Consider the following 22,688-nt stretch of genomic DNA (forward strand, 5'->3'; position numbering starts at 1 on the left):
CTAGAGCCGCTCTACATATCGTTGACCACCCCTCCGCTCTGACGCTCACGCTCTGTTTATGTGCACAGGCTTGTGTGTATGGATGTAGGCGAGTTGTTTACAATTGATAAGCTTTGTTGACTTCTGTGCCTTTTTTTGCCTGTGCTTTTTTGTGTATGAGTGTTTTGTATTGTGTCGCATCATCTGTGTGTGTGTGTGTGTCTGTGTGTGTGTGTGTGTGTGTGTGTGTGTGTGTGTGTGTGTGTGTGTGTGTGTGTGTATGTGGTGGTATAGGGATAATGCCCTCTTGTGTGATGTAATAGGCCCTGCTGGTTGAGATAACGTGGCATTAGGTCTGAGGCGCGATGCTCAGCTTATGTAAGGGAGAGGCTGTAACAGGAGCAGTGTGGGGGATCTGCTGCCTGCATCTGCCTGCACAGCCTCATGGCTGCTCCCCTCGCTCACGCTGTTGTTTTCAACAGCCACCAATGAAAAGCTCTGGGCTATCCCTGAAGAGACAACAGGACTCCCCTGCTTCTCTCCCTCTCTCTCTCTCTCTCTCTCTCTCTCTCTCTCTCTTTCTTTCTTTCTTTCTCTCTCTCCCTCTCTCCCCCCCTCTCCTCTCTGGCTGCTCACCTGTTTTTTCACTCTTCCCTCTTCCTCTGCCTCTCTCCATTTTTCCACCTTCCCTGTTTCTCTCCTCCGCTGTAGTCGTCAGTCTGAGCTGTCTGCCCTCGGCTGTCCTCAGCCGCATGGTGATTCCAGCCAGTTAGCCAGTCAGCCCTCACTGCCCCCTTCTCCTCACTTGCAGTACCGCTAGCCTCCAGCAGGGGATGCTGTGTGATTTCCCCAGGCCCTCGTGCGGCACTGTCCCAGTTTTCCTCCTGATCCCCCCTCCCCCCCCCCCCCCCCCCCCCCCCCCCGCCTCCCTGCGTGCAGCACGATTCTTGGGCTCCCGCCAGCTCTCAGGCAGCGGTTACATAAGGCACGCCGTTCTTCTTTTTCCTTTTTTTACCCCCCCCCCCCCTCTCTCTCTCTTCTCTTTCTTTTTTTCCCTTTTCCCTGGAATTCAGACTCCACTGATGTGTGACCTTCAGCAGTAATTGCCAATAAAAGTGTGGCAGAGCTGTTTACAGAAAGATACTGGCAGCACCGAAGCAATCGGAGGGGCGTGGGTGCAGCCGTGGGACTGTACTCGGGTTCAGGGCGGTGAGGGGGGGGGGGGTGATGGGTGTAGGGGTGGGTATTTGGTCCTCCTCATCTGACCACAGCTCAACGGAGAGTGGCACCTGTTAACCGTTTCAGCTCTGCCAGCAGCCTCCCTTCTGGGGCTGGATTCTGATGCAACCGTGCCAGACTCGAGGAAAAGAGGCCATGAAGCTTCCCACATGATCTCTCTCTTGCTCTCTCTCTCTCTCTCTCTCTCTCTCCTTCCCTCCATCTCTCTCACTCCCTCCCTCCCTCTCTCTTTCTCTGTTGCTCCGACTCGGTCTGTCTATCGCGCCTCCCTCCCGCCCTCTGCTCATCCCCGAGGGGCTTCTAGCGTGGGATGGCGTCAACACCAGGAAGGGAGACGGCATGCAGTGATCTTCCCAATGTCCTCACTAGTAAGGGGGAAGACTTTTGTTGAGGAAATTCATACTACACTGCTCCTACTAGCAGATGTCTGCAAATGACCTTAACCTTGATGTAATATATCTTGGAATAGATGCATAGCGAGATTGATTGATATGTATCCACACATCCCACACACACACACACACACACATACAGTACACACACACATACAGTACACACACACGCATGTGTGTGTGTATGTGTGTGTTTTTATTATTAAGGAAATTGTATTCCCTCCTTGCCGGAAAGCATTGCAATGGGACATATGACTGTGCATCTGAGACACCCATGTCAGTAACATACAAATGCATGAACAAGAGTACTGTTATATCTCTGGCTTCATGATGCATGGAATCAGTATCAGCTGATACTCCTTATTCAAAGTGAAACCTTTTGCGATGAGGTCTTTATCACAGATTCCGCCTCTGACAAACACCACATTTTTTTTACCAAGGACGCAGGACGCCCCTGAAGGCGCCTTTGAAATGACTGTGAATCGGAAACTGACATAGGCTTGCACAGTTCTGATGAAGCCAGGCATGAGGAAGTGAAGACGAAAGTGTCTAATTTTGATTGATTTGTTGTGCTAATTTTAAATGCAGGATGTGTGTGTGTTTGTGTGTGTGTGTGTGCTGTGCGGTGGAAGATTTTCAGTGTGCACTTTTATTAGGAAGGCTGAAATGGGGAGATTCCTGCCTGGTATCACAATTACTCAGACACAACATGTCGTGCGTCACAGTAATTGGGTTAATTTTAACCCATGGGTTGGGTGTGCACTCCTCCACCAAGCAGCATGGCTGTAGCGCGCTGCCGCTGCTTCTGCAAAAGAATAGCAGCGTGCCTCTGATTGTGAGCTTCTGCTGACGCTTCTGCAAGGCCATGTGTGATGGTTATGTGACTGATCGGAGTTTCAAAGTGTTTTTACTGTAATTATTCACCACCCCACAGCACACTCTGTGTTGTGTCGAAATGAGTGTCACATTTATTTTTATTTTTTTCCTTTCTTTACTCAACAAACTTTTTGGCGACACCTGAGTTTATACACCTGCATGGATTCGAGTCTGCTTCTGTGTTTTCCACTGTCTTCTTTATTCAGTCATGAATATGGCCTCACTAGCAGTCAAGGGCTTGGGATTGCATGGTGTGTGTGTGTGTGTGTGTGTGTGTGTGTGTGTGTGTGTGTGTGTGTGTGTGTGTGTGTGTGTGTGTGTGTGTGTGTGTGTGTGTGTGTGTGTGTGTGTGTGTGTGTGTGTGTGTGTGTGTGTGTGTGTGAGACGACAGGAGGTTGTGTGAGGACGTTTCACATTCACCTTCACATCAGACGCGTTCCTCCTGTCGATCTCGCAAGATCTACATCTACACCTCAGTGTACGGCCACATCCCTTCCACTGTGGTTGATTGTGTGATCTTTGCAGGGGGGGGGGGGGCTTTCCACCACCTCATCATCACTTCCAGGGGACCAGTCTTGACCGCCGCTGGCTTCCTTGCAGCATACAGGGTCGGCCCTCTCCCGTCCTTGGTCTGTTGACTGTGTACATATGCATGTTTTGTGGCTCTGTGTAGCTCGTCTTGCTGATTGTTGTTTTTGGGAGGGATGCAATGCAATGCAACCCTCTAGCAGTGCTTTCTGTTAGCGCTAACAAGGCAGCGCTATTGTTTGTGAATGGGACCTGGAAGTAGCGCTCAGGCCAACACCGCCTTGCACTCCCTCATGGCAAATAAGGCAATGTTTGTCACTCTCGCAAACACATGCTCTCTCTTTCTCTTTCTCTCTCTCTCTCTCTCTCTCTCTCTCTCTCTCTCTCTCTCTCTCTTTCTCTCTCTCTCTCTCTCCCTGTCTATTTCTCTCTTTCTTTCTTTCTTTCTTTCTTTCTTCGTGGGCTATGGCCTGTGGAGTCACGCGCTTGTATTGTGTGTTTAGGCGCACGACAGGTTTCTCAATCAGCCCTCACTAGGCAAGTTCTCAGGAAAGGTGCAAGGTCTTCGTCCTGAGCAGGTTAGGCTCCTGGTGACTTTATTTTGTGGTGGTGTGGGTGTGTGTTTTGGGGGCGGGGGGGACTATGAGTCGCGCCGCTGACTAACCCTCGATCCTTTTTTTTATCTCCAATCAGCTGGTCCCTCCACCTGAGCCCGAAGTCCCTGCAGAGGTGTGTTCAACACCCATATTTGTGGGGGGTGACCGTCCCCCCACCCCCCCTCCTGCCTGGCAAATATGGGTGGTTGCAGACAGTAGAAATCATTTGTTTCCTTGTTCATGCCGTAGTAGACGCTTTCCCATAGTGGATGGCTGTAGGTCATTGCAGACATACCATCGTCCCGTGATCATTCAAAGGGGGGGGGGAATAGTCCAACTTTTACTGTACCTTTTTCTCTCTCTTTTATTTCTCTCTCTCTCTCTCTCTCTCTCTCTCTCTCTCTTTCAACCCCTCTCATCCCTGCTTTCCCTCTGTGGCTCTGTAATTAAATTGTCAGCTGACCTCGTTTCAGTGGCCCTTCTTCCTTCCTGCCCATACTCATGCCCACATTCATCCAAAGTTTTGCACACAGATGCCGTATTCTGACCTTTATCTGTGTGTGTGTGTGTGTGCGTGTGTGCGTGTGGGTGAGTGTTCCTGGTGTGTTTGGGATTGTGCAGGGAGTTTAGGGACGGGGAGGGGGGGAGTGACTGAGTGCATTGGAAAGCGGGCTGGGTGTTTTTCCATGACAGATGGGAGCATGGGCTTATACTGTGTCAGTAGTACAGCGCCTCTATTATGTAATGTAGATGAAGCATTTTTCTTTTCTTTTTTCCCTCTGCCCTGAGTTTCCCCCTCTGCCAGGCCCCGTTGTGCGCTTATGTAATTAACATGGTTCCATTCGAGCTGCACAAGCTGGAAAAAAAACTGTGTTAGAGAGATATTCTCTCTCTCTCTCTCTCTCTCTCTCTCTCTCTCTCTCTCTCTCTCTCTCTCTCTCTCTCTCTCTTTCTCTCTCTTTAAATTCACATTCTTGAATTCTCATGGTGAAAATAAACACGTTTACCAGGCCTGACATTAGTTTTGGTCTTTGTGTTGTTTCATTCATTCTTGCTGTTGTTGGTGTGTAACCTGTGGCCAGTTGTGTGAGAACCGGTGTCTTTTACCTAGCCTTGCACGATTATGTCCTGAGCACCCCCCCTCCCTCCACCCCCACACGGCACGTCCCTCACTAAACTGCATGATGTAATCTGCCCTAGTTCTCTGCATGTCAGGAAAGTGACTAATCTGCACAGTATTAACCCCTTTTTCCCTTATTGTTTTCCAACATTTTGTTTCTTTTCATTTATTTTTCTATTCTTTTTCTGCTATTTTTTTTGTTGCATTTTTGTTCCTTTTCAATTCATTTGAATTGTTTGTTCATTTGTTTATTATTTCATTATTTCCTTTTTTATTATTATTTCCGCTTTCTGCTTACTCACCTCACTCACAGGAGCTTGACCCAAACCAGCCGCAGAAGCAACTGGAAGATCAGAAGAGGGTAGGTCAACCCTGCTCCAACGAGCGTCCGTCCACAGAGACGTCCACCCCTGCCCCCACCCTCACCCCCCACCCGACCCCCTCCACGCTCTCTCTCTCCTGGCAGTCCCTGCAGCATGAGGCACCAGCTCCTACTAACTGGCCTGCAGCACACGCCTGATAAATACTAAATACTATACCCGGCCTGAGTCACGGGCCGCTGGCAAAGGCCCTGTACGCCGTGCCAAAGGGGGCAAGGCCTGCTTGGACATTTCGGTGTGCCCGAACGTGGATAGTTGATTAGAAGAGAGGGAGGAGGGGAATGAATGGAGAGACATGATGGTGTGAAAGAGTGGGAAGAGAGAGAGATGGGTGTGTGTGTGTGTGTGTGTGTGTGTGTGTGTGTGTGTGTGTGTGTGTGTGTGTGTGTGTGTGTGAAAATCATGTGGTTTCACCCGTGTGGAGACGGGGGCATGCCTCAGTCCAGAAAGAAGGGTCGAGTTGGCGTGGAATGGAAAGGTCATGGAAAGGGTTTTCTCAAAGACTCCGTCCCCTCTGCTCCCAACCAGGGTCAAAGTTCAGAGCAGAAAAGCCAACTGACAGTAAACAGGCCAAGAGTCGAGACATTTTTGTGGGGGTGGAGGGGGACTATATCCTTTAGACTTTTTATTATACTGTAGTTTCACTCACATGACTCACACATCTTAATGGACTGATATTTAGCAGTATATGTACCTTGGGTGGTCGGAATGGGAGACCAAAATGTAGGGATTTCACAGAATCACGGTTTTGTTTCCTTTGGAGCTGATGAAGAAAAACTTGTCATGTTATTTTTTCTTTATGAAGTCCACCCACCACTTTGACATGACTAGTGAGGTGCCCGTTCAAACATGCCGTTCCTGTACTAAACCCGTAGCCCAATTACATGCCCGCAGGTAGGCCTGCTTTAAAAATAGGTGGTTAGGAAAAAAAAAACATCATTCCATTCAGTATAATGAATACTGAATATTATATTATAGCTGTAGCTGATCAAAATGACATAAGCTTAAAGCTTTCATGTAAGGCTATATACTGTATTTAGCCTACTAAATAACTTAATAATAAAGACAAACCATTTTGTAGAAAGATGCATCATCAAATGAGTTTTGCAACGATGTGATTCAAAAACAGTAACAATTTGGGACCTTGCAGCCGAAATTGTTGTTTGTTTATTCAGTCTCAAGTCCAAAGTAGCTTGGGCTATTCAAACTGTCAGTTTATTGTACATAATTGTTATGTTATTTTGAAGATCAACTGCATACCTGTGTCTGTTTGGCGTGTCCGCTGAATCGTTTTATGTCAGCAAACTGCATACAGGGAATCTTTATTGTTGACATCAGACATGATAATCATCCAAACATCTTGTATCTTGACCCTTGATGTGCCCTGATTCAGTGCTGCCAAAACTCCACTTACCCTCTCCGTCTCTGGCCCTACACTGTGCTGTGTGAGAGGGGGAGTGGCTACACTAGAGCGGAGAAACCCAACGTGTGCCAATATATTTAACAACATATTTTGCATTACTTATCCAAACAACGTCAAACTTGGCACTGCACTTACTCATGCCTGTAGCGTGGCACCTTCCACGTTTGAAATCAATCGGACTAACCAGGGATGTAGTGGAGGCTAAACGCAAGTAAACACAGTTTATCCACCTCTGAAATTTCAGAAATAGAGTTTACCCACCTCTTATTAGAGTTTATCCACCTCTCAAAAGAGTTTATTCACTTTTAACATTCAAAAATCACACTGTATTATCCACTATTATCCTATATTCCCAATATGTACACTCATCAACACTCTAGGAACCATTTAATAGGCCTACCACTGGTATTGTTATAAACATTGTACAATAACCTCCACCATCATCAAACATGTTCTGAATGCCTTTTTAAAAAATCCGATACCGCATGCACAGTCCACCTTACCGAGATCGCAGAATTCGTAGTTTACCCACCTCTTCAACCACTACATCCCTGGGACTAACGGTCTGACAGATATGCAAATAACACACACAGACAAACACACAGACAGACAGACGTTCCCGTCACTGTGTCTCTCACAAGCACTGGCATGACACAGAATCCGTCAGAGGAATATGAACTTGTGTGTGTGTGTGTGTGTGTGTGTGCATTTGTGTGTGTGGATGCTTTTACCTCCTTGGTCTGCACACACACACACACACACACACACGCCCTGACCGCTCTTCTTCTTCCCGCCAAAGGGTGAAGCGCTGAGGCAGATTCTGGTGAACCGTTACTATGGCAACAACAAGCCAGGGGGCCGCCGCGACAGCCTGACGAGCTTCAGTAATGGGCCGCTCAGCCCCGGAGGACAGGGCAAGGCTCCGACAGGTGTGTGTGTGTGTGTGTGTGTTTCAGTGTGTATCTGTCTGTGTCTGTGTGTCTGGTGAGTACACTTATGCAACAGTTGACTCATCAGAGTTGTTTGAGTGCGTGGCCCCCTCCCCCCTTCTTTTTCTCTGAAGCGAAACGAAAGGCATCAGTGCTGCTTGAAGACGCATGAGCCATCGCGCCCGCTCGTAGCCCCACATAGCCTATCGCAGACCCTGAGTGGGCGCGGCAGCTGGAAGCATATGTGCTTAATGCGTGCACAGTCGCACATCGACATCCATCCGTCCTGCCGCCCCCTCCTCTCCTTGCCCATCCGTGTCACCGCTCATTAGGTGCAGCGTTTCCCACGTAATAAGACCCAGTTCCGGCGACTTGTGCCGCACGCCACTGTTGCCAGGAGACAGAAAGCCCACTTCTTGGGCGAGTTGCTTAGGGACCCACCTGCAGCTGCCAAGAGAAAAGCAGGAGGACAGGATTACAGCTGCTGTTTCTGGCACTTTTATGCAACTGTCCTCATAGTTGTGCACAAATCATATAAAGTTGAATGAAAAAATATGTCGATCACTAAACCGACGATGGCTAAGAAATCATTCAAGTTTATTGAGATGAATCAAACTGAATGAATCAAGTCCCATTTTAGCAGAATGTGTTACATAATCTGCATTAGATCAATCAGATCAACTGCTACTGTATGTTGTCTTGGCATCTTCTTCTTCCTTGTTGAGGGTGCTGCACAAACCATCCTAGGGCTTACATTTGCCTTGCATAATTTTATGATCTGATTTCTCTGTTTCTTGTCGCCGGCTTGCCTTTGCACGTGGAGGCGCCGGAGTGGGTTCCAGCGTGAGCCGCGGGGAGATGAGCCTGGCCGAGGTGCAGTGCCACCTGGACAAGGAGGGCGCGTCGGACCTGGTCATCGATCTCATCATGAATGCCACCAGCGACCGCATCTTTCAGGAGAGCATCCTGCTGGCCATCGCCCTGCTGGAGGGAGGCAACACTGTCATCCAGGTACAGGCCCTTGACAGGAGCTCCACTGCCTCCGCAAACGTGGTCACTCATATGCCACCTTTCCCTTGGGTTGGTGTCTACATCGGCGTCCATATTGGGTGGTGGTGGTCTAGTGTTTTATGCTTTATCCGTTCTGTGTGGAATACCTGACATTAGTAGTTCAGTCAACCATTTTGCCACCATTTTGTCCCTGAGCAAGGAACCTAACCCCCAGCTCCCCTGGGCATACTGTCCCTATAGTTAGCTCACTGCATAAGAGCACAAGCTATGTTACAAGTTGACAAGCGTGATTTATTTTTGCGGAGAGAGTGTGCAGGACTGAGCGGCGGTCATATTTTTTATCGCTTTGCGATACATCTACTTAATTTATTAATTAATTTATTATTAAATAATTTATTCTATAATTAAATTATTCCATGCACTTTTACAATCTAATACATTTTTAGAAAACACAGTTGATTGAGGAATTTGGGCAAATGAATATAGTCGGCTGCATGATAGTTAATTGTAGTTATAGTACAGGGCTTAAGCTAGCCTGGTCCTTACCGCCTGTGACTACGTTTCTCTTCGTCATACAGTCTGGAACAAAGTAATAATAATCTGTCTCCGTAATGGGCGGATGCTTATTTTGAGGTTTAAAATCATTGGAGTTCCCTTAACCAATCAGCAACGTTTGGTAATGACGTATGCTGTGCGCCGGAGTTCAGGCTTTTAGGGCTCTTACAGAGTCAACGCGAGCAACGCGAGCAAGCAACGTTAGCGACGCGAGCGACGTGCTCCCTTTCATAGTTTACACGGTGGACGCAAGCAACGCGGCCGATAAGTGAAATGCAATACATCGCTCACGCAACAGGGGGTAGCAGTCACTGGTGACTGACATTCTGAGTGATATTCAAGCTGTCTGTAAAAGTTACATCCCAAGAGGCTCTTTTGGAGAGCCACGGATCATATTTAATTTAGAATTCTCAAAAAGACTCCAGTATGACATGGAGACACGTATAAAAAGTAATATCTAGCTTTGTTGGGTGACAAACTATAGACGGGAGGTGAGTGTGATTCGCTGTGCTATATTGACTGCATGTTACAAGGACACTGGGTCATGTCATGTAAGGAACATGGTACTGTAAATAAACGGAAACATAGCCTACATTGCAGAGCCACTTCAACTTTATTAATATATGGTGAATAAATGTACACTAACACATGTGCACAGCCCCATGGTTTTCTGACGTGACGATGCTAGCACGTAAGCAGCCGTTAGCTAACTATACTAACGTAAGTTATCTACAAGTCTGAAGTCTCCTCCAAGTGACAATCATGTTATACACAATGAATAGCATGTAACCTAAATGTGGAGCTCCATAGACCGTAAAAGAAAGATAAGCTTGCATAATTTTTCCTCTTCTCTGGCCATTGTATTCAAACCTTCTTCTGTAAGTATAACATATACTTGACATAATGTACAATACTTGCAGTGTCGCCCCCACCGACAACGCATAGTATTGCATGCGTCAGTGCGTCGCGTATCAAAAACTGGGATGACACATTTTGCTACGCATCGACGCATAACGGCGTCACGTCGCCGAGAATATATCAGCTCTTGTCACACGCCAGTTTTCCCTCTTATCTCTTCTCGCCGCTTATCAGACGATTGTTGTTCTACGCAGCCCGGTGACTTCGTCGGAGCTTACTTCGTTCTCCACGGGCTGTTGAGACTACACTCTCGGATAAGTTGGATTGTACTGACGACCTACGTCACTGGAGCTTGCTCAGTTAAACCAACAGTTGTTCGGCATAAAACCACGCAGCCTACCTTGAGCCACGCTCGGTGACTGGCTAACTTTACTGTCCACAAGCACGGTAGCCTCGTCTGGAGCCCAGCTCGGCCACAGGCTAGCCTCTGTCAAACACGGAGCGGTTTACCTTGAGCCCAGTTCGGTAACCGCTAGTCCCAGTCAAGCACAATCACAGCAGCCTTGCCTTGAGCTCCGCTCGGTAACCGGCTAGCTCACGCCAAGACACACCGCCTCGCCTTGAGCCCCGCTCGGTAGGGTAGCTAGTAGCTAACATTCCATTCCTTAAGTAGGCCTATGCCGCATTGATTTTGTTAAGGTAATTTGAGAGTAGGGAGGAGAATAACGAGCAGCAAACGTTTATTTGAAAACATGATAAGTAGTGATGCATGTAGTAGCCTACACTTGTGCGTTTAGGTTTAGCTATCACCATCTGATAAATCAAACTTTTCCCAAAGCCAGTTGGAAGGAGAGTTATAAAGGCCCGGTTATACTCGACGCACCCGACCTGTAGCGCGACAATGTGACGTCACAGAAGCGCCGTAACCATTTATACTCGCGCGTCGTGGTCACGACACTAGTTGCAATATTGTCCTGAACAGAGGTGTCGCTGTTGTGAAAAGATTAACGCTAACTACGTTAGGCTACACAGCAGAAGAAGCTGCATTAAGAAACACTAGTAGCAGAGAATGTAAACGGGCTCTGCTATTACCTAGCCTCTGTGATGGTACTTCAGACTTTGGTTGCTACTATTCACAACTACCACCATCATTATCATCTAGTTTCCAAGGTTTGCGCACAGGTAGATAGATAGATAGATAGATAGATAGATAGATAGATAGATAGATACTTTAGTCATCCCGAGGGAAATTTTAATCATTTAAACAGTTTAGTTAGCTGGCTAGCTAGCTAGCAGCTGGCTGAGTTTGTGTAATTTCCTGAAGTGGAAAGAGATTTTGTTCAGGCCTTAATAGATATCCTTTGTTTGAAAATAAATCGTTTCTATTCTTTCCTCTTAATTCCATGTGTTGCAACTCTGACTGGTAACTTTGTTAACTTATCCAGCAAACTATTAAAAATTCACGACTGTAACAAAACACTGCAACTCGCTTGCCCTCGAACTAGTCCATCTTCCTGTTTCCGCCTTGTAGCGCTCGTCTGAAAAAAAATGAGTGGTGCGCTACCGTGGGCTACACGGCCAAAACCCTGGCGCGCCAGAGAGATCTACGTCATTTTGACGTCACGTTGTCGCGCTACCGGTCCGGTGCGGCGAGTATAACCGGGCTTTAAGACGTCCTTGCCATTTATAAAATTGACAAGACAAGCCTCTTGTTCCTGCTTTAATTGCGTGATGCCCTCGAGAGTTGAGACAACTTCGCGGATAGCTTCTAGCGTCTCTTTCTCCGTCGCCATTGTTGCTATGCTGTTGAACTACAAGCTTCGCTGGACTACAAGCAACTCGGCAGGCAAGTTCCGCATCATCACTCAACTGTTCGCTGATTGACGCGGTCGTACGTGAACCGCATACTGTGGGTTGGGCCAGACTACGTGCGAGGCTGAAATCAAATTTTGGCCGGAAGTACGTAGGATGGTAACACCAGGCTAGGCTTAAGCACCTCCCCAAAAACTATTCTGAAGCATTGATGTTTGTTTATGTTTGTTGACAGACAATGTCTGTTCTTCCTTAACAAACAAAGAAAACAGGCAGGTCCTGTTTGCTGCATGCTTGCATGCATGTAAGTAGTAATGCTTTTGCCTTTGCAATCATAATATAAATACACCAGGCATGCATAAAGCTATTCAGCTTTTCACCACAGGGCCCAATAAAAAATAAAAAAAAGTTTCGATATGCATGCATTTGGCTAGATCTGGTCTTAAAAATGTGTGAGATTTTGCTTAGAAGAGACCGGAAGACCATGTCATCGATGCAGGAGAGAAAGGAGCCTCCGAGGAAAGGGGGAGAGCAAGGAGGAGAGGAAAAGAGAGGAGTGAAGAGGAGAGGAGGAGGAGAAGAGAGGAGTGAGGAGAGGAGAGAAGAGTGAGGAGGAGAGGAGGGAGAAGAGAGGAGGCGAGGAGAAGAGAGGAGGGAAGAGGAGAGAAGGGAAGAGGAGAGGAGGAGAGCAAGGAAGAGAGGAGTGAGGAGGAGAGGAGAGAAGGCGACAGAGGGAGCTGCTGAGAGGAGAGCCCACAGACATCCGCTGGCTGGGAGCGATCCAAGTGTGGAGCAGGCTGGGAGCGATCCAAGTGTGGAGCTCGTCATTGTCTGGCCAGAGCCAGCCAAGGGAAGAAGGGGGTTGCCATGACAACGGCACACACTCTGCTAACCTCCCAGCAAGGTTGGGAACAGGGTAGGCAAGCTGAACGGGAGAAGAGAGGAGAAGGAGGAGAAGGAGGAGAGGGGGGGGGATTGGTTGGTTGACTGCAAAACTGATTTTAGGGCAATTACATTTCCCAGCTTGGCAGGATTTGTGTGTGTGTGTGTGTGTGTATGTGGGTGGGTGGATGCTTGCACAAACAGGCCTGTTGCATAATCGGCTTGTATTTGCATAGACATTCTACCTGATGATAGCCTGGCTTCCCACAGCCTCTCTCACAAAGACGCTCACATGACCGGCGTTACATAAGCGGCCGGCTGCTGCACGCACAGCGCAGCGCAGCGCAGAAAAACACTGCAGCCCGCCGCTAACTAGGTCATCCTGTGCTCCCTGAAAGGAGGGCAAAGCCGGGAGCAGCGCTAGTCACCCTGCCCCTCTTCCCCCCTCCTCCTCCTCCTCCTCCTCCTCCTCCTCCTCCCCCTCTTTTTTCTCTTCCTGGGTCTTTTTCTACTCCTCCTTTTCCTCCTGCTACTCCTCCTTCTCCTCCTTCGCCTTCTCCTTCTCCTCCTGCACCTCCTTCTCCACCTCCTTCTCCTCCTGCACCTCCTTCTCCACCTCCTTCTCCTCCTGCACCTCCTTCTGTCTGCCCACTCCAGAGTCCCCTCTACCCCTCTCTACCCAAAGGGCCACACCCTCCTGTGCGCTCAGCCCTGGTGGCTCTGCAGACGTGGGGAGAATCACATGCTGTCTAATGACTTGTGTTTTTCTTGCTTTCTAACCAGCTCCATTAAATGCTCAGTTTTGTAAAAATAATGGGCACATTCAGGGAAAGCGTAAACAACCCGGAGGCGTCATGCAAAGCAGCAGATTTCTGAGAATTTGGTGGCACGGAGGGCGACCGATGACAGTGTGTGTGTGTGTGTGTGTGTGTGTGTGTGTGTGTGTGTGTGTGTGTGTGTGTGTGTGTGTGTGTGTGTGTGTGTGTGTGTGTGTGTGTGTGTGTTTGAGATGAGTAACTCGCGTGGGACCGGGTCTAGACTGCACATTCCCATCCGCTCCCGCAGGTGCTGCAGAGATCAGATGCAGGAGCCGGTGTGTCTGCAGCGTCATCTATGCCAGCGCATGGCCACATGAAAGCAGGCCTGTCTGTGGCGTCTCAGAGAGAGAGAGAGAGAGAGAGAGAGAGAGAGAGAGAGAGGGAGAGGGCAGAGGAAGTGATGAGTGGTGTCCCACGCGTGAAAATTAAAAAAAAAAAAAAAAACATCCACACTTCAGAGGGGAATTACTGCACTGTTTGATTCTGAGTATACTTTCTTTTTCTTAGAGCACTGTTGCGGTTCCCCACCATCTTGCTTCCCTTTTCATGGTAAAACACTAGTTGTTGTTTTTTTTCCCACTTTTTTTTTGAGAATAGCTGTTGCACCCATTGATCAACTTTCACTCCAACCTACCAAGACCCCAGCGCCACCAGCACCAGCTGCTCTGTCCCCACCCAGGGAGGGACTTCTGTGCATCTGGCCTGGGCTCTCTCTGCTGTCTGTCAGACGTAGGGAGAGGAACGTCAGCCTCAGCCCTGGGCCTTGGCCTGCTCGCAGCTAGCTTGGACATATATAACCTCCTCTCCTCTCTCCTCTGTTCTCAGTTCTTTTTTCCCTCTCCTCTCTCTCCCTCCCTCTCCTCTCCTCTCCTCTCCGTAGAGCGTAATGGTTTCCATGGTGATGGTGAGTCACCGATACTGGGCACCACCGCCGTAGCGGAACACATTAGTGCGCTGGTTAGCGGGGATGGGGAATAAGGACTGAGATGCGGGTGGAGGCGGGGGGGGGGGGTATTTCTGGCGAGCTCTCGATACGGTCGGCCCCCTCCCTCGTCGCAGAGCTAAGTGGGCCTCCATGACCTCCAAGACCTTTGCTAGCGCACACTGGTTGCATAATCTCTGCCTGATGTTTTTTCTCTCTCTCACTGGCTCTCGCTCCCTCCCTCCGCTCGCTCCCTCCCTTCCACTCTTCTTCGCCCCCCCCCCCCCACCTCACCCACCCCCACCCTCTTTCCAGAGGACAAGCGTTCTTTGTTGCCGGGTCACGTATGGCGCTGAGTGAATCAAAAACATATCAGCGGACGCATCACATTTCCCTCATGTTGCATAATGCCTGAGGACCACTGCCCCCTTCTTCCAGGGAAACACTGAGGCCCTCTTGTTTTCTGTTCCTGGCAGAGGGGAAAAGCAGGACAAAAAAGGAGAGGGAAAGGAAAACATGTTAGCCAACCAGGTTGTTTGTTTGTTTGTTTGTTTTTAATCTGGGATTGTAAGCACGCCAGAAACAACAACCCCGAAGGAGAGAAGGTATTAAGTGATGGAAGACAGAGAGGGGGGGGGGGTTATAGAGATGAGGCCGGGCCGAGGGGGGGGGGGGGAGGGCGAAAATGTGTTACTGAGTACAAAGAGAAGTGGGCCAGGTCATAGCCCCGGGTTCGTCTAGCCTCCCCACAGGCCTTCTGGGCTATCCTCCGCTCCTCTCCTCTCCGCTCCTCTCCTCTCCTCTCCGCTCCACACACTCCGGGAGGTTAACACTCCCCACCTTCCCGCGACACCAAACAGCCTCTCCTCCCCTCTGGATGTGGGCCTACTAGCCATTCTAATTAGGTGCTGTCCCATGGCAAAGCCAGGGTGGAAAGTTTTTTTTTTTTTTTTGGTAGAAGGAGAAGCGTCCACGTTTCTCTCTCTCCCTCTCGCCAAGTTGGTGAACAGTGTCCCTTTCTTGCCCCCTAGCCTCTCTTCCCTAAATGGCCCCAGTGTGGCGATCCCTTCAGTTTCTCTTCTCGTATCTGCTGACCGTTTACGGTTTTGTGAAGAGCGAGAGCGAAAACAAGGACGGTCGTGGACGTGGAACGTTTTCTCTCTCTTTTTTTTTTTTTTCCTCGACTGCTGCTGGCCCCTCGGAAATAAGTGCAAACAGCAGCTCAGCATCTGTTCCTCGTCCGGCCGCCTCCCTTTCACTTCCACGGCGCTTAAGTCCAGGGTTTTGGGAACGCTCCTCTGAGCTCCCACTGTGACGGGGGCTGCGCTGCGGCTTTGGCCAGTTTCATTTCACGTTGGCCGGAGCAATGCGCACGCACACACACACACTCAGTCAGTCAGTCTGAGAATGACAGAGGGAGTATTTAGGCATAGGAAAAATACAACACAACGACACGTGTGTTTCCATGATGAATGAAATGAATGGGGGAGGATGGAGGCTGATATCTGCTGCTGGTGCACCTCTGTGCCTCACACCCTCTAAAGGCCGGACTCTCTGACGTGGTTGGCCTGAAGGCCAGGGGTCTTCTCCACACTGGCAGAGCAGGCCTCAGCCATCCGTCTGCACTGAAAATGCTCAGTGCCTCACAGCCGTGTGTGTGTGTGTGTGTGTGTGTGTGTGTGTGTGTGTGTGAGTGTGTGTGTGAGCAAACGTGCATGTGTTGTGGGAGCCTGGCTGACCGTTGACTGAAATGGACACCCGTGCTCCTGGCAGTGCGTGGGTCTATGTGTGGGCACAAAGCCCTACGAGGACACAGACTGTATCAGGGCCTTGGTGACGCTGTGCCACCCAGTCCATTAGCCTGGCTGTCCTCTTCTTCTGCTTAGGGTAGGCCACACACACACACACACACACTCCACTCACACATCTATAAAATGCTCTTTTTTACACTTTTATAGTGTAAGCTGAGACATCAGGCCAAAACTGGCAGAAATTCTGCTGTGCCGATCATATTGGGCCATGTTATTCTTAGCCACAGGCTAGACAGGCATGGCTAGCATACTGTACATTGCTTTGTTGCTGTCTTAAAGGTCAGGCATCATGCATCACGTCTGCTGCTAGTGCTGTTTGCTGCCGCTGAGCACAGGAAACTGAAAGGTGGTTTATCTGGCACAGAAGGTTGATCCCCAACTCATTTTCAGCCCTTCCGCCGCCACCACTGCACACCTACCTGTTCAGCGTCATCGCTGTGGCAAAGGGTGAAGACATAGTTTCCACCTAATATCATCACAGAGGCCCCATTGCTAATATGTGTGGTGTCTGGGTTTGGGTCTGCGATTTGAAAAATCTAACAAAAAACGGAGTGAGGGGACACTCAAGTCCAGCTATCTGAAGCAGACACTTAAGAGTCCATTCACCCGCCCAGTACCCCCACCCCCCCACCCCCCCTCCCCAAAGTTGGCCCACACGAAGCCTCGGAGGTTGCTAAGAAAAGTATTAATAGAAGTGTCAGATATGGCAGCTGGGATTACTCCTTCTGCTATTAGGCCGAATGGGCAGGGCGGGGAAGCACAGGGGGCGTGAACGGAGGTAGCACTCTCCTTTAAGACCTGTTGTGTTTGTGTGTGTGTCTCTGTGTTTATCTCTCTGTAAGTGTAAAGTGTGCACAATTGACATGTTTGTGTAGTGTGTGTCTGTCTGTGTGTGTCTGTGTGTTGTGTATGTGTGTGTCGTTCAGTGAAGTCCCCCCACCACCACCACCACCACCACCACCACCACCATCATGCAGTTCTCTGATTTCAGAGCTTTTAGGTCACTCTGCACACCTGTCGCTATCCACAGCACCATAGTTAATTATTAGCTTGTGACCCATATAGACTCCTCAGTGAAAACACCACTGCTCTATGACCGCCGCACACAACACAGCACAAGTCATTCACAGGGCACAAAGCATGGCCACAGCCCAAAGGGATCATGCGTAAAACTAACCCTCTTTAGGGAACCTATTGAAGCCCTGGTGGTGTTAATTCCCCGCACATTGTTGTTTGTGAATGTACAGTATGTACTGTGTGTGTGTGTGAGTGTGTGAGTGTGTGTGTGCACGCATGCATGTGTATGCGTGCTTGTGTGCACGACTGTGTGCGCATATATCACTCTGTTGCATAAGGGGTGGGTGCAAGGATACCCTGCTAAGGCCCCCTGAATACCGCACTCTGCCCCCTCCCTTCCTTAGTCACCTTTCAACACACACACACACACTCACACACACACACACAACATGTAGGGAAGCAGGTGGCATGTTACTTAACTGGAATGCACACAGTAGCTTTGGCCTCAGATCTGGCACAGACCTGATTTTACAGTTTGCTCACACACACACACACACACACACACACACACACACACACACACACACACACACACACACACACACACACACACACACACACACACACGCACGCACTCCATGATGTGAAGCTCCCAAATATGCCTGTGTCTGTGTGTGTCTGTGTGTGTGTGTGTGTGTGTGTGTTTAGATGTACAGTTGAGCTGAGCAAATATTTTCAGGCAGTTTCAAAATACCTCTGCTTCTTTTCACAAGGCATTTTTGCTAGCAGTTTGCATTACATTGCAATTCCCCATGTTGCTGACACTGAAACGAGACCCTTTGCATGCAGTGCCGACGTGGCCACACATTCAGGCCCAAGGTCCTCTAGCGTTAGTACTGTACTGTAGTAGCTCATCATGTTGGGGTCATGTACACCTCTACCCCACCCCCTCCCAGGAACATGATGTGCTTTTCAAAGTATGGAAAATGTAACCGTGGTCATTAATGCAGGAAATAACCGTGGTCATTAATGCAGGAAATAACCGTGGTCATTTATGCAGGATATAACCGTGGTCATTTATGCAGGAAATCAAAATGGGCACCTGAGTTTCATGTTGCAAATGCACTATGAGCAGTAGGTTCATGGACATTGAATGCAGTTCCATAGCTAGCCCTAGTACTTGTGCTGAATGTTGAAATGAAATGGAGAGGGGAGAGAGGGAGTTGGCCCAGAGACCTCGGTAGCAACTGAAGCGTGCACAGCCAGGCCTGTTACATCACCACCACACAAAGATGGAACCAGCAGCCAAGCAGGCAAGCATTAAATCACTCAGTCGTGTGTGGACACATGTACACCAAGGTGCGTGTGTGTGTGTGTGGATGTGTGGGTGTGTGTGTGTGGATGTGTGGATGTGGGTGTGTGGGTGTGTGTGTGTGTGTGTGATGTTCTTTCTTCCTTTTGTCCTTTATTCCCACCGAAACGAAAGCAGGACACTAGAAGTGAAGGGCATTCAGCAACACTGCACCCTCCTCCTGCACCTCAGGCCCCCCACCCCCTCCCACCCCCCACAAGTGAAAAAGGTTCCCGTGGCGACGGGGCTGGGCACAGCTTGGCATGGCATGGCATGGCGCTGCGCCGCTCTGCGGCCCCCTCACTGATTACAGCAGCAGCTTCAGTGCTCAGCCAGCCGACTGCACCCGCCCGGCCTCCCGCCTCCCTGCCTGCCTCTCTGCCTGCTTCTCTGCCTGCCTGGCCTCCGTTATAAATAGAGCTTATATAACATCCCCCAGTTGGTGCCAGGAGCCAGGACAGCAGCAGGAGAGAGAGAGAGAGAGAGAGAGAGAGAGAGAGATGGAGGGAGAGAGACACGGAGGGAGGGAGCGGAGAGGGGGGGGGGGTGTTGGTACATATTGACCTTTCTGAAGCGAAAGAGCATTCTCTCTCGCCCCACCTGTCTGTGAGGCGTCCACCCTGCCGCACTTCCTGTGAAAGAGGCTGGCAGGTGTCGGGGCTGGCACGATAGTGCCGTCACCGCTCTGGCACTGCCATCGCCGCTCTTGCTCGCTCTCTCGACAAAGATGGTGCCCATTTCCTGGAAGCCAGTACCACTGCCAGTGGCGTGCATTCAGACCCCTACCCACCCCACCCCACCCCACCTACCACCACCTCGAGGTGACCAGAGGAAATCTCCCCCTGCTATCTCTCATGGGATCCCGCAGGTGACGTCAATGTGCACCAGGAACAAGGAAGCTCTCATGCCATACCTGCTCACACACACACACACACACACAAGAGGTAGCTGTGTAGTCTGCACTACCTGATGGCTCTTTCTTGGAGGTCCTTTTCCATGGGGCTCCCAGACCCTTCAGTCTTTTTGTGTAGTGCTTGGCATTTAGACAGCCCTCTCTAACCCTCGCCCTCTTTCTCCAGGGTGTGTCTTATGCACCCACACACACACACACACACACACACATACACACACACACACACAACCAGCAGAGTGTATGAGATGGCACTGGAGGTGAGTTCAGCAGCCATGTGGATTATATTATGTCTGTGCACGCGCCTCTGTGTTTGTGTGTGTGTGTGTGTGTGTGAGAGAGAGAGAGAGAGAGAGACATTCATCAACATTATTTGTGTGTCCCGGCTGCCCTTTGAGATGTGCACATGCGCGCCAGACAGTCTAAAGGGCACCTGCTGCCCTCACACACCAGCAGCCCTCACCTACTTACTGCCGCAGTCCTCAGCTTACATTCCTCACACCCTCTCCAGCTCACTGGACCACGCGCTGGCCTTCGTGCCCTGCGCTGGGCTATCAGACACGGTGGCCTCGGCCGTTTAACTGGGCCCGTGGGCATGCACTTGGTGCCCTTACAGTGGGCTATCAGACACGATGGCCTCGGCCATCTAACTGGGCACCCTTACAGTGGGCTATCAGACACGATGGCCTCGGCCGTCTAACTGGGCACCCTTACAGTGGGCCATCAGACACAGTGGCTAACTGGCCGGCCCGCGGGCATGCGTGTGGTGTTCACATGGGTCCTGGAGCAAGCTGCTGCTGTTAATCGGCGCTGCAGGATGGACCGGGTCACTGTGCTGAGCAGGGGTCAGGTCAAATCCGGAGGTGGACATCCCACGTTCGGGAAGTAGAAGTCCTGTCAAATCATTTTTCCGGCTGTTAACTATACCAGCTACTGCTAATAAGGACAGTTCTTTCCCTCTGTTAAGTACACTGAAGGAGTGCATGGCAGACTTACTGTCTGAATCCAGGGTTGTCCACCTCTGGGTCCAGTGGCAGTAGAATTGGTGTATGTGTAACTGGTGTATTGGCCCTCAGCCCAATCTAACACACACACACACACATACGGCAGTCTTTTGGCTATCATATGGCAGTCAGGTGTGTGTGTGTGTAGAGTCTGACCTGGGGACAGATGAGATCACCCATTTATGGTCACACATAGTCACAAGGTCTGCTGCACATTTTGGGTTAACACGGTTACAGCGCTGCTGCTGCTGCTGCTGTTGTGTTTTCCCGAGTGGCGCTCTCTCTGCTCCGCGTTTGCCCGGCTTATGTAACCGTCCGCCCCTCCAGATTGTAATCTCATTGAATGGTCCTGCTCACCCTGGGAGTTATGCTCCTTTAACTCGATTGAAACTTTATTTTTGTTTGTTTGTTTGTTGTCCTTTTCTATGAGCTGTTTTTACTTCCTGGTGAAGGGAAGATTAAAAAGTGGAATTTTAGAACTGATTAGTCATACCACATCATTTTAATCATACACGTACCATTTTTAAACAAACATATTTTTTGATGCACTCTTTGTATTTATTTTGTGTCTTTAGTAAAGCGATAACATACAATCAGATGAAAGTAATATAGTGCATATTTCCTGCAGTGTGTGTGTGTGTGTGTGTGTATGTGCGTGTGTGAGCGTGTGTGTGAAAAAGGGCGTGTGTGTTTTCTGCTGATGAGTGAGAACGGAGCAGAGCCTACAGTGAGTGCAGCTTCAACCTGGAAAGAAGGCTAGTTATGCAACAGGCTTTCAAAACTGGCCTAGAATCCCGGCGATAATTCCCCCCCCCTCCCTCCTCTCACACACACTTCCCTCTCAGCCTCATACCACACACTCGGTCTGTGTCTGCTTGGCTCACAAAAGTAGGGCAGGATTTTCCTCCTCCACTCTTCCCTCCAGCCTTTCTTCCCCTCTCTCTCACTCCCTCTCTCTCTCTCTCCCTCCCTCCCTCTCTCTCTCTCTCACTGTTCTCCTCTCCTCCTCCTTCTCCTCCTCTCCACTCCTCTTTCCTGTAACCGTGCAGGAGCTGTCACAGAGTTACACCCCCCCCCCCCTACTCAGCTGATTACTGCACTTATGTAAGGAGTGCTTTTGTGTGGCGGTGTGTGTGTGCTTGTATGTGTGTGTGTGTGTGGGGCGGGGGGGTGGAAAAGAGAGGGAGAAAGTAGGACAGGATATACCAGACTGTGAGAAACACCGTGGCTGAGCTGCCCTGAATCTCACACCCTTCTCCAAAAAAGGCCTCCAAATCAATTCCTCCAAATGATCACTTAACTTTCCCAACTAGAACACAGGAAATCAAGAAATAGCCTCGAGGTTAGCATAGCCTTCATGCTGCGGCTTCTGTTGTTTGCTCATAAATGTGTGTGTGTGTGTGTGTGTGTGTGCACGTTTGTGTGTGTGTGTGTGTGGTAGTGTATACTGAAGGGTAAGAGCAAGTGTTAGTGTCCCTATGTGCAGCTGCTGCCATTCCGAATCCGGAGTTCAAGGTTGCTTCAGTTTAGTCGAGAGCAAAGTATGTGTGTGTGTGTGTGTGTGTTTGTGTGCGCTTCTGTGTGTGTGTGCGTGCGCATGTGTGCATGCTTGTGTGCTTGTGTGTGTGTGTGTGTGCGTGTGTGTGTGTGTGTGTGTGTGTGTGTGTGTGCGTGTGTGTGTGCGCATGCTTGTGTGTGTGTGTGTGCGCTTGTGTGCATGCTTGTGTGCTTGTGTGTGTGGTGTGTGCGTGTGTGTGTGCATGCTTGTGTGTGTGTGTGTGTGCATTCTTGTGTGCTTGCGTGTGTGTGTGCATGCTTGTGTGTGTGTGCGTGTGTGCGTGTGTGTGTGTGTGTGTGTGTGTGTGTGTGTGTGCGCGTGCGTGCGTGCCTGTGCCCTGAGGGCCTGTGGGCTGCAGGTCTGGGTAGCACACAGCAGATGGAGAGGGATCAGGTGAGCGTGGCGCGGCGAGGCGAGGCACTCCAGGTTATTTCCGTGGCAGCGCGCGAGCCGGGGGCCGTTATGTAAGACGCGGCCCCGCAGAGCAGAGGGAAAAAAAGGGAAGGAGAAGAGGCTGACAGAGAGAGAGGGAGAGAGGGAGGGAGGGAGACGTGAGGAGAGGACTACTGAACATGGCTGCTCTCCAATGCTCCATGCCCAACTCAATACATTAACCACCCACACCCTGCTAATTGAGAGCACTGAAATCACACTCATTGCTCTCAGCTTCATTCTTTGAATATGTCTTACTCACTCCTGTTGTGTTCTTTGTCCTTT

The 22,688-nt window shown here is 49.8% G+C and overlaps 1 protein-coding gene across 11 annotated transcripts in view; it reads left to right on the forward strand.

Annotated features, from left to right (window-relative positions):
• The window catches only part of itpr1b (inositol 1,4,5-trisphosphate receptor, type 1b), a 132,096-nt gene that overhangs the window by 63,445 nt on the left and 45,963 nt on the right, over nt 1-22,688 (forward strand). For 8 of the 11 annotated variants that reach the window (XM_076267707.1, XM_076267709.1, XM_076267712.1 and 5 more), the window contains 3 exons: nt 5,044-5,091; nt 7,333-7,462; nt 8,286-8,473. In XM_076267707.1, the coding sequence (XP_076123822.1) occupies nt 5,044-5,091; nt 7,333-7,462; nt 8,286-8,473 (366 nt within the window). The remainder of the gene's footprint in view (nt 1-5,043; nt 5,092-7,332; nt 7,463-8,285; nt 8,474-22,688) is intronic. The other 3 variants (XM_076267713.1, XM_076267715.1, XM_076267717.1) reach the window with 1 other exon arrangement.

This window comes from Alosa pseudoharengus, unplaced genomic scaffold (assembly GCF_046254945.1).
Source record: "Alosa pseudoharengus isolate Yale_2024_CS ecotype anadromous, Long Island Sound unplaced genomic scaffold, YU_APseudo_1.1 YU_APseudo_1.1_scf_5, whole genome shotgun sequence".
Taxonomy (NCBI): domain Eukaryota; kingdom Metazoa; phylum Chordata; class Actinopteri; order Clupeiformes; family Clupeidae; genus Alosa; species Alosa pseudoharengus.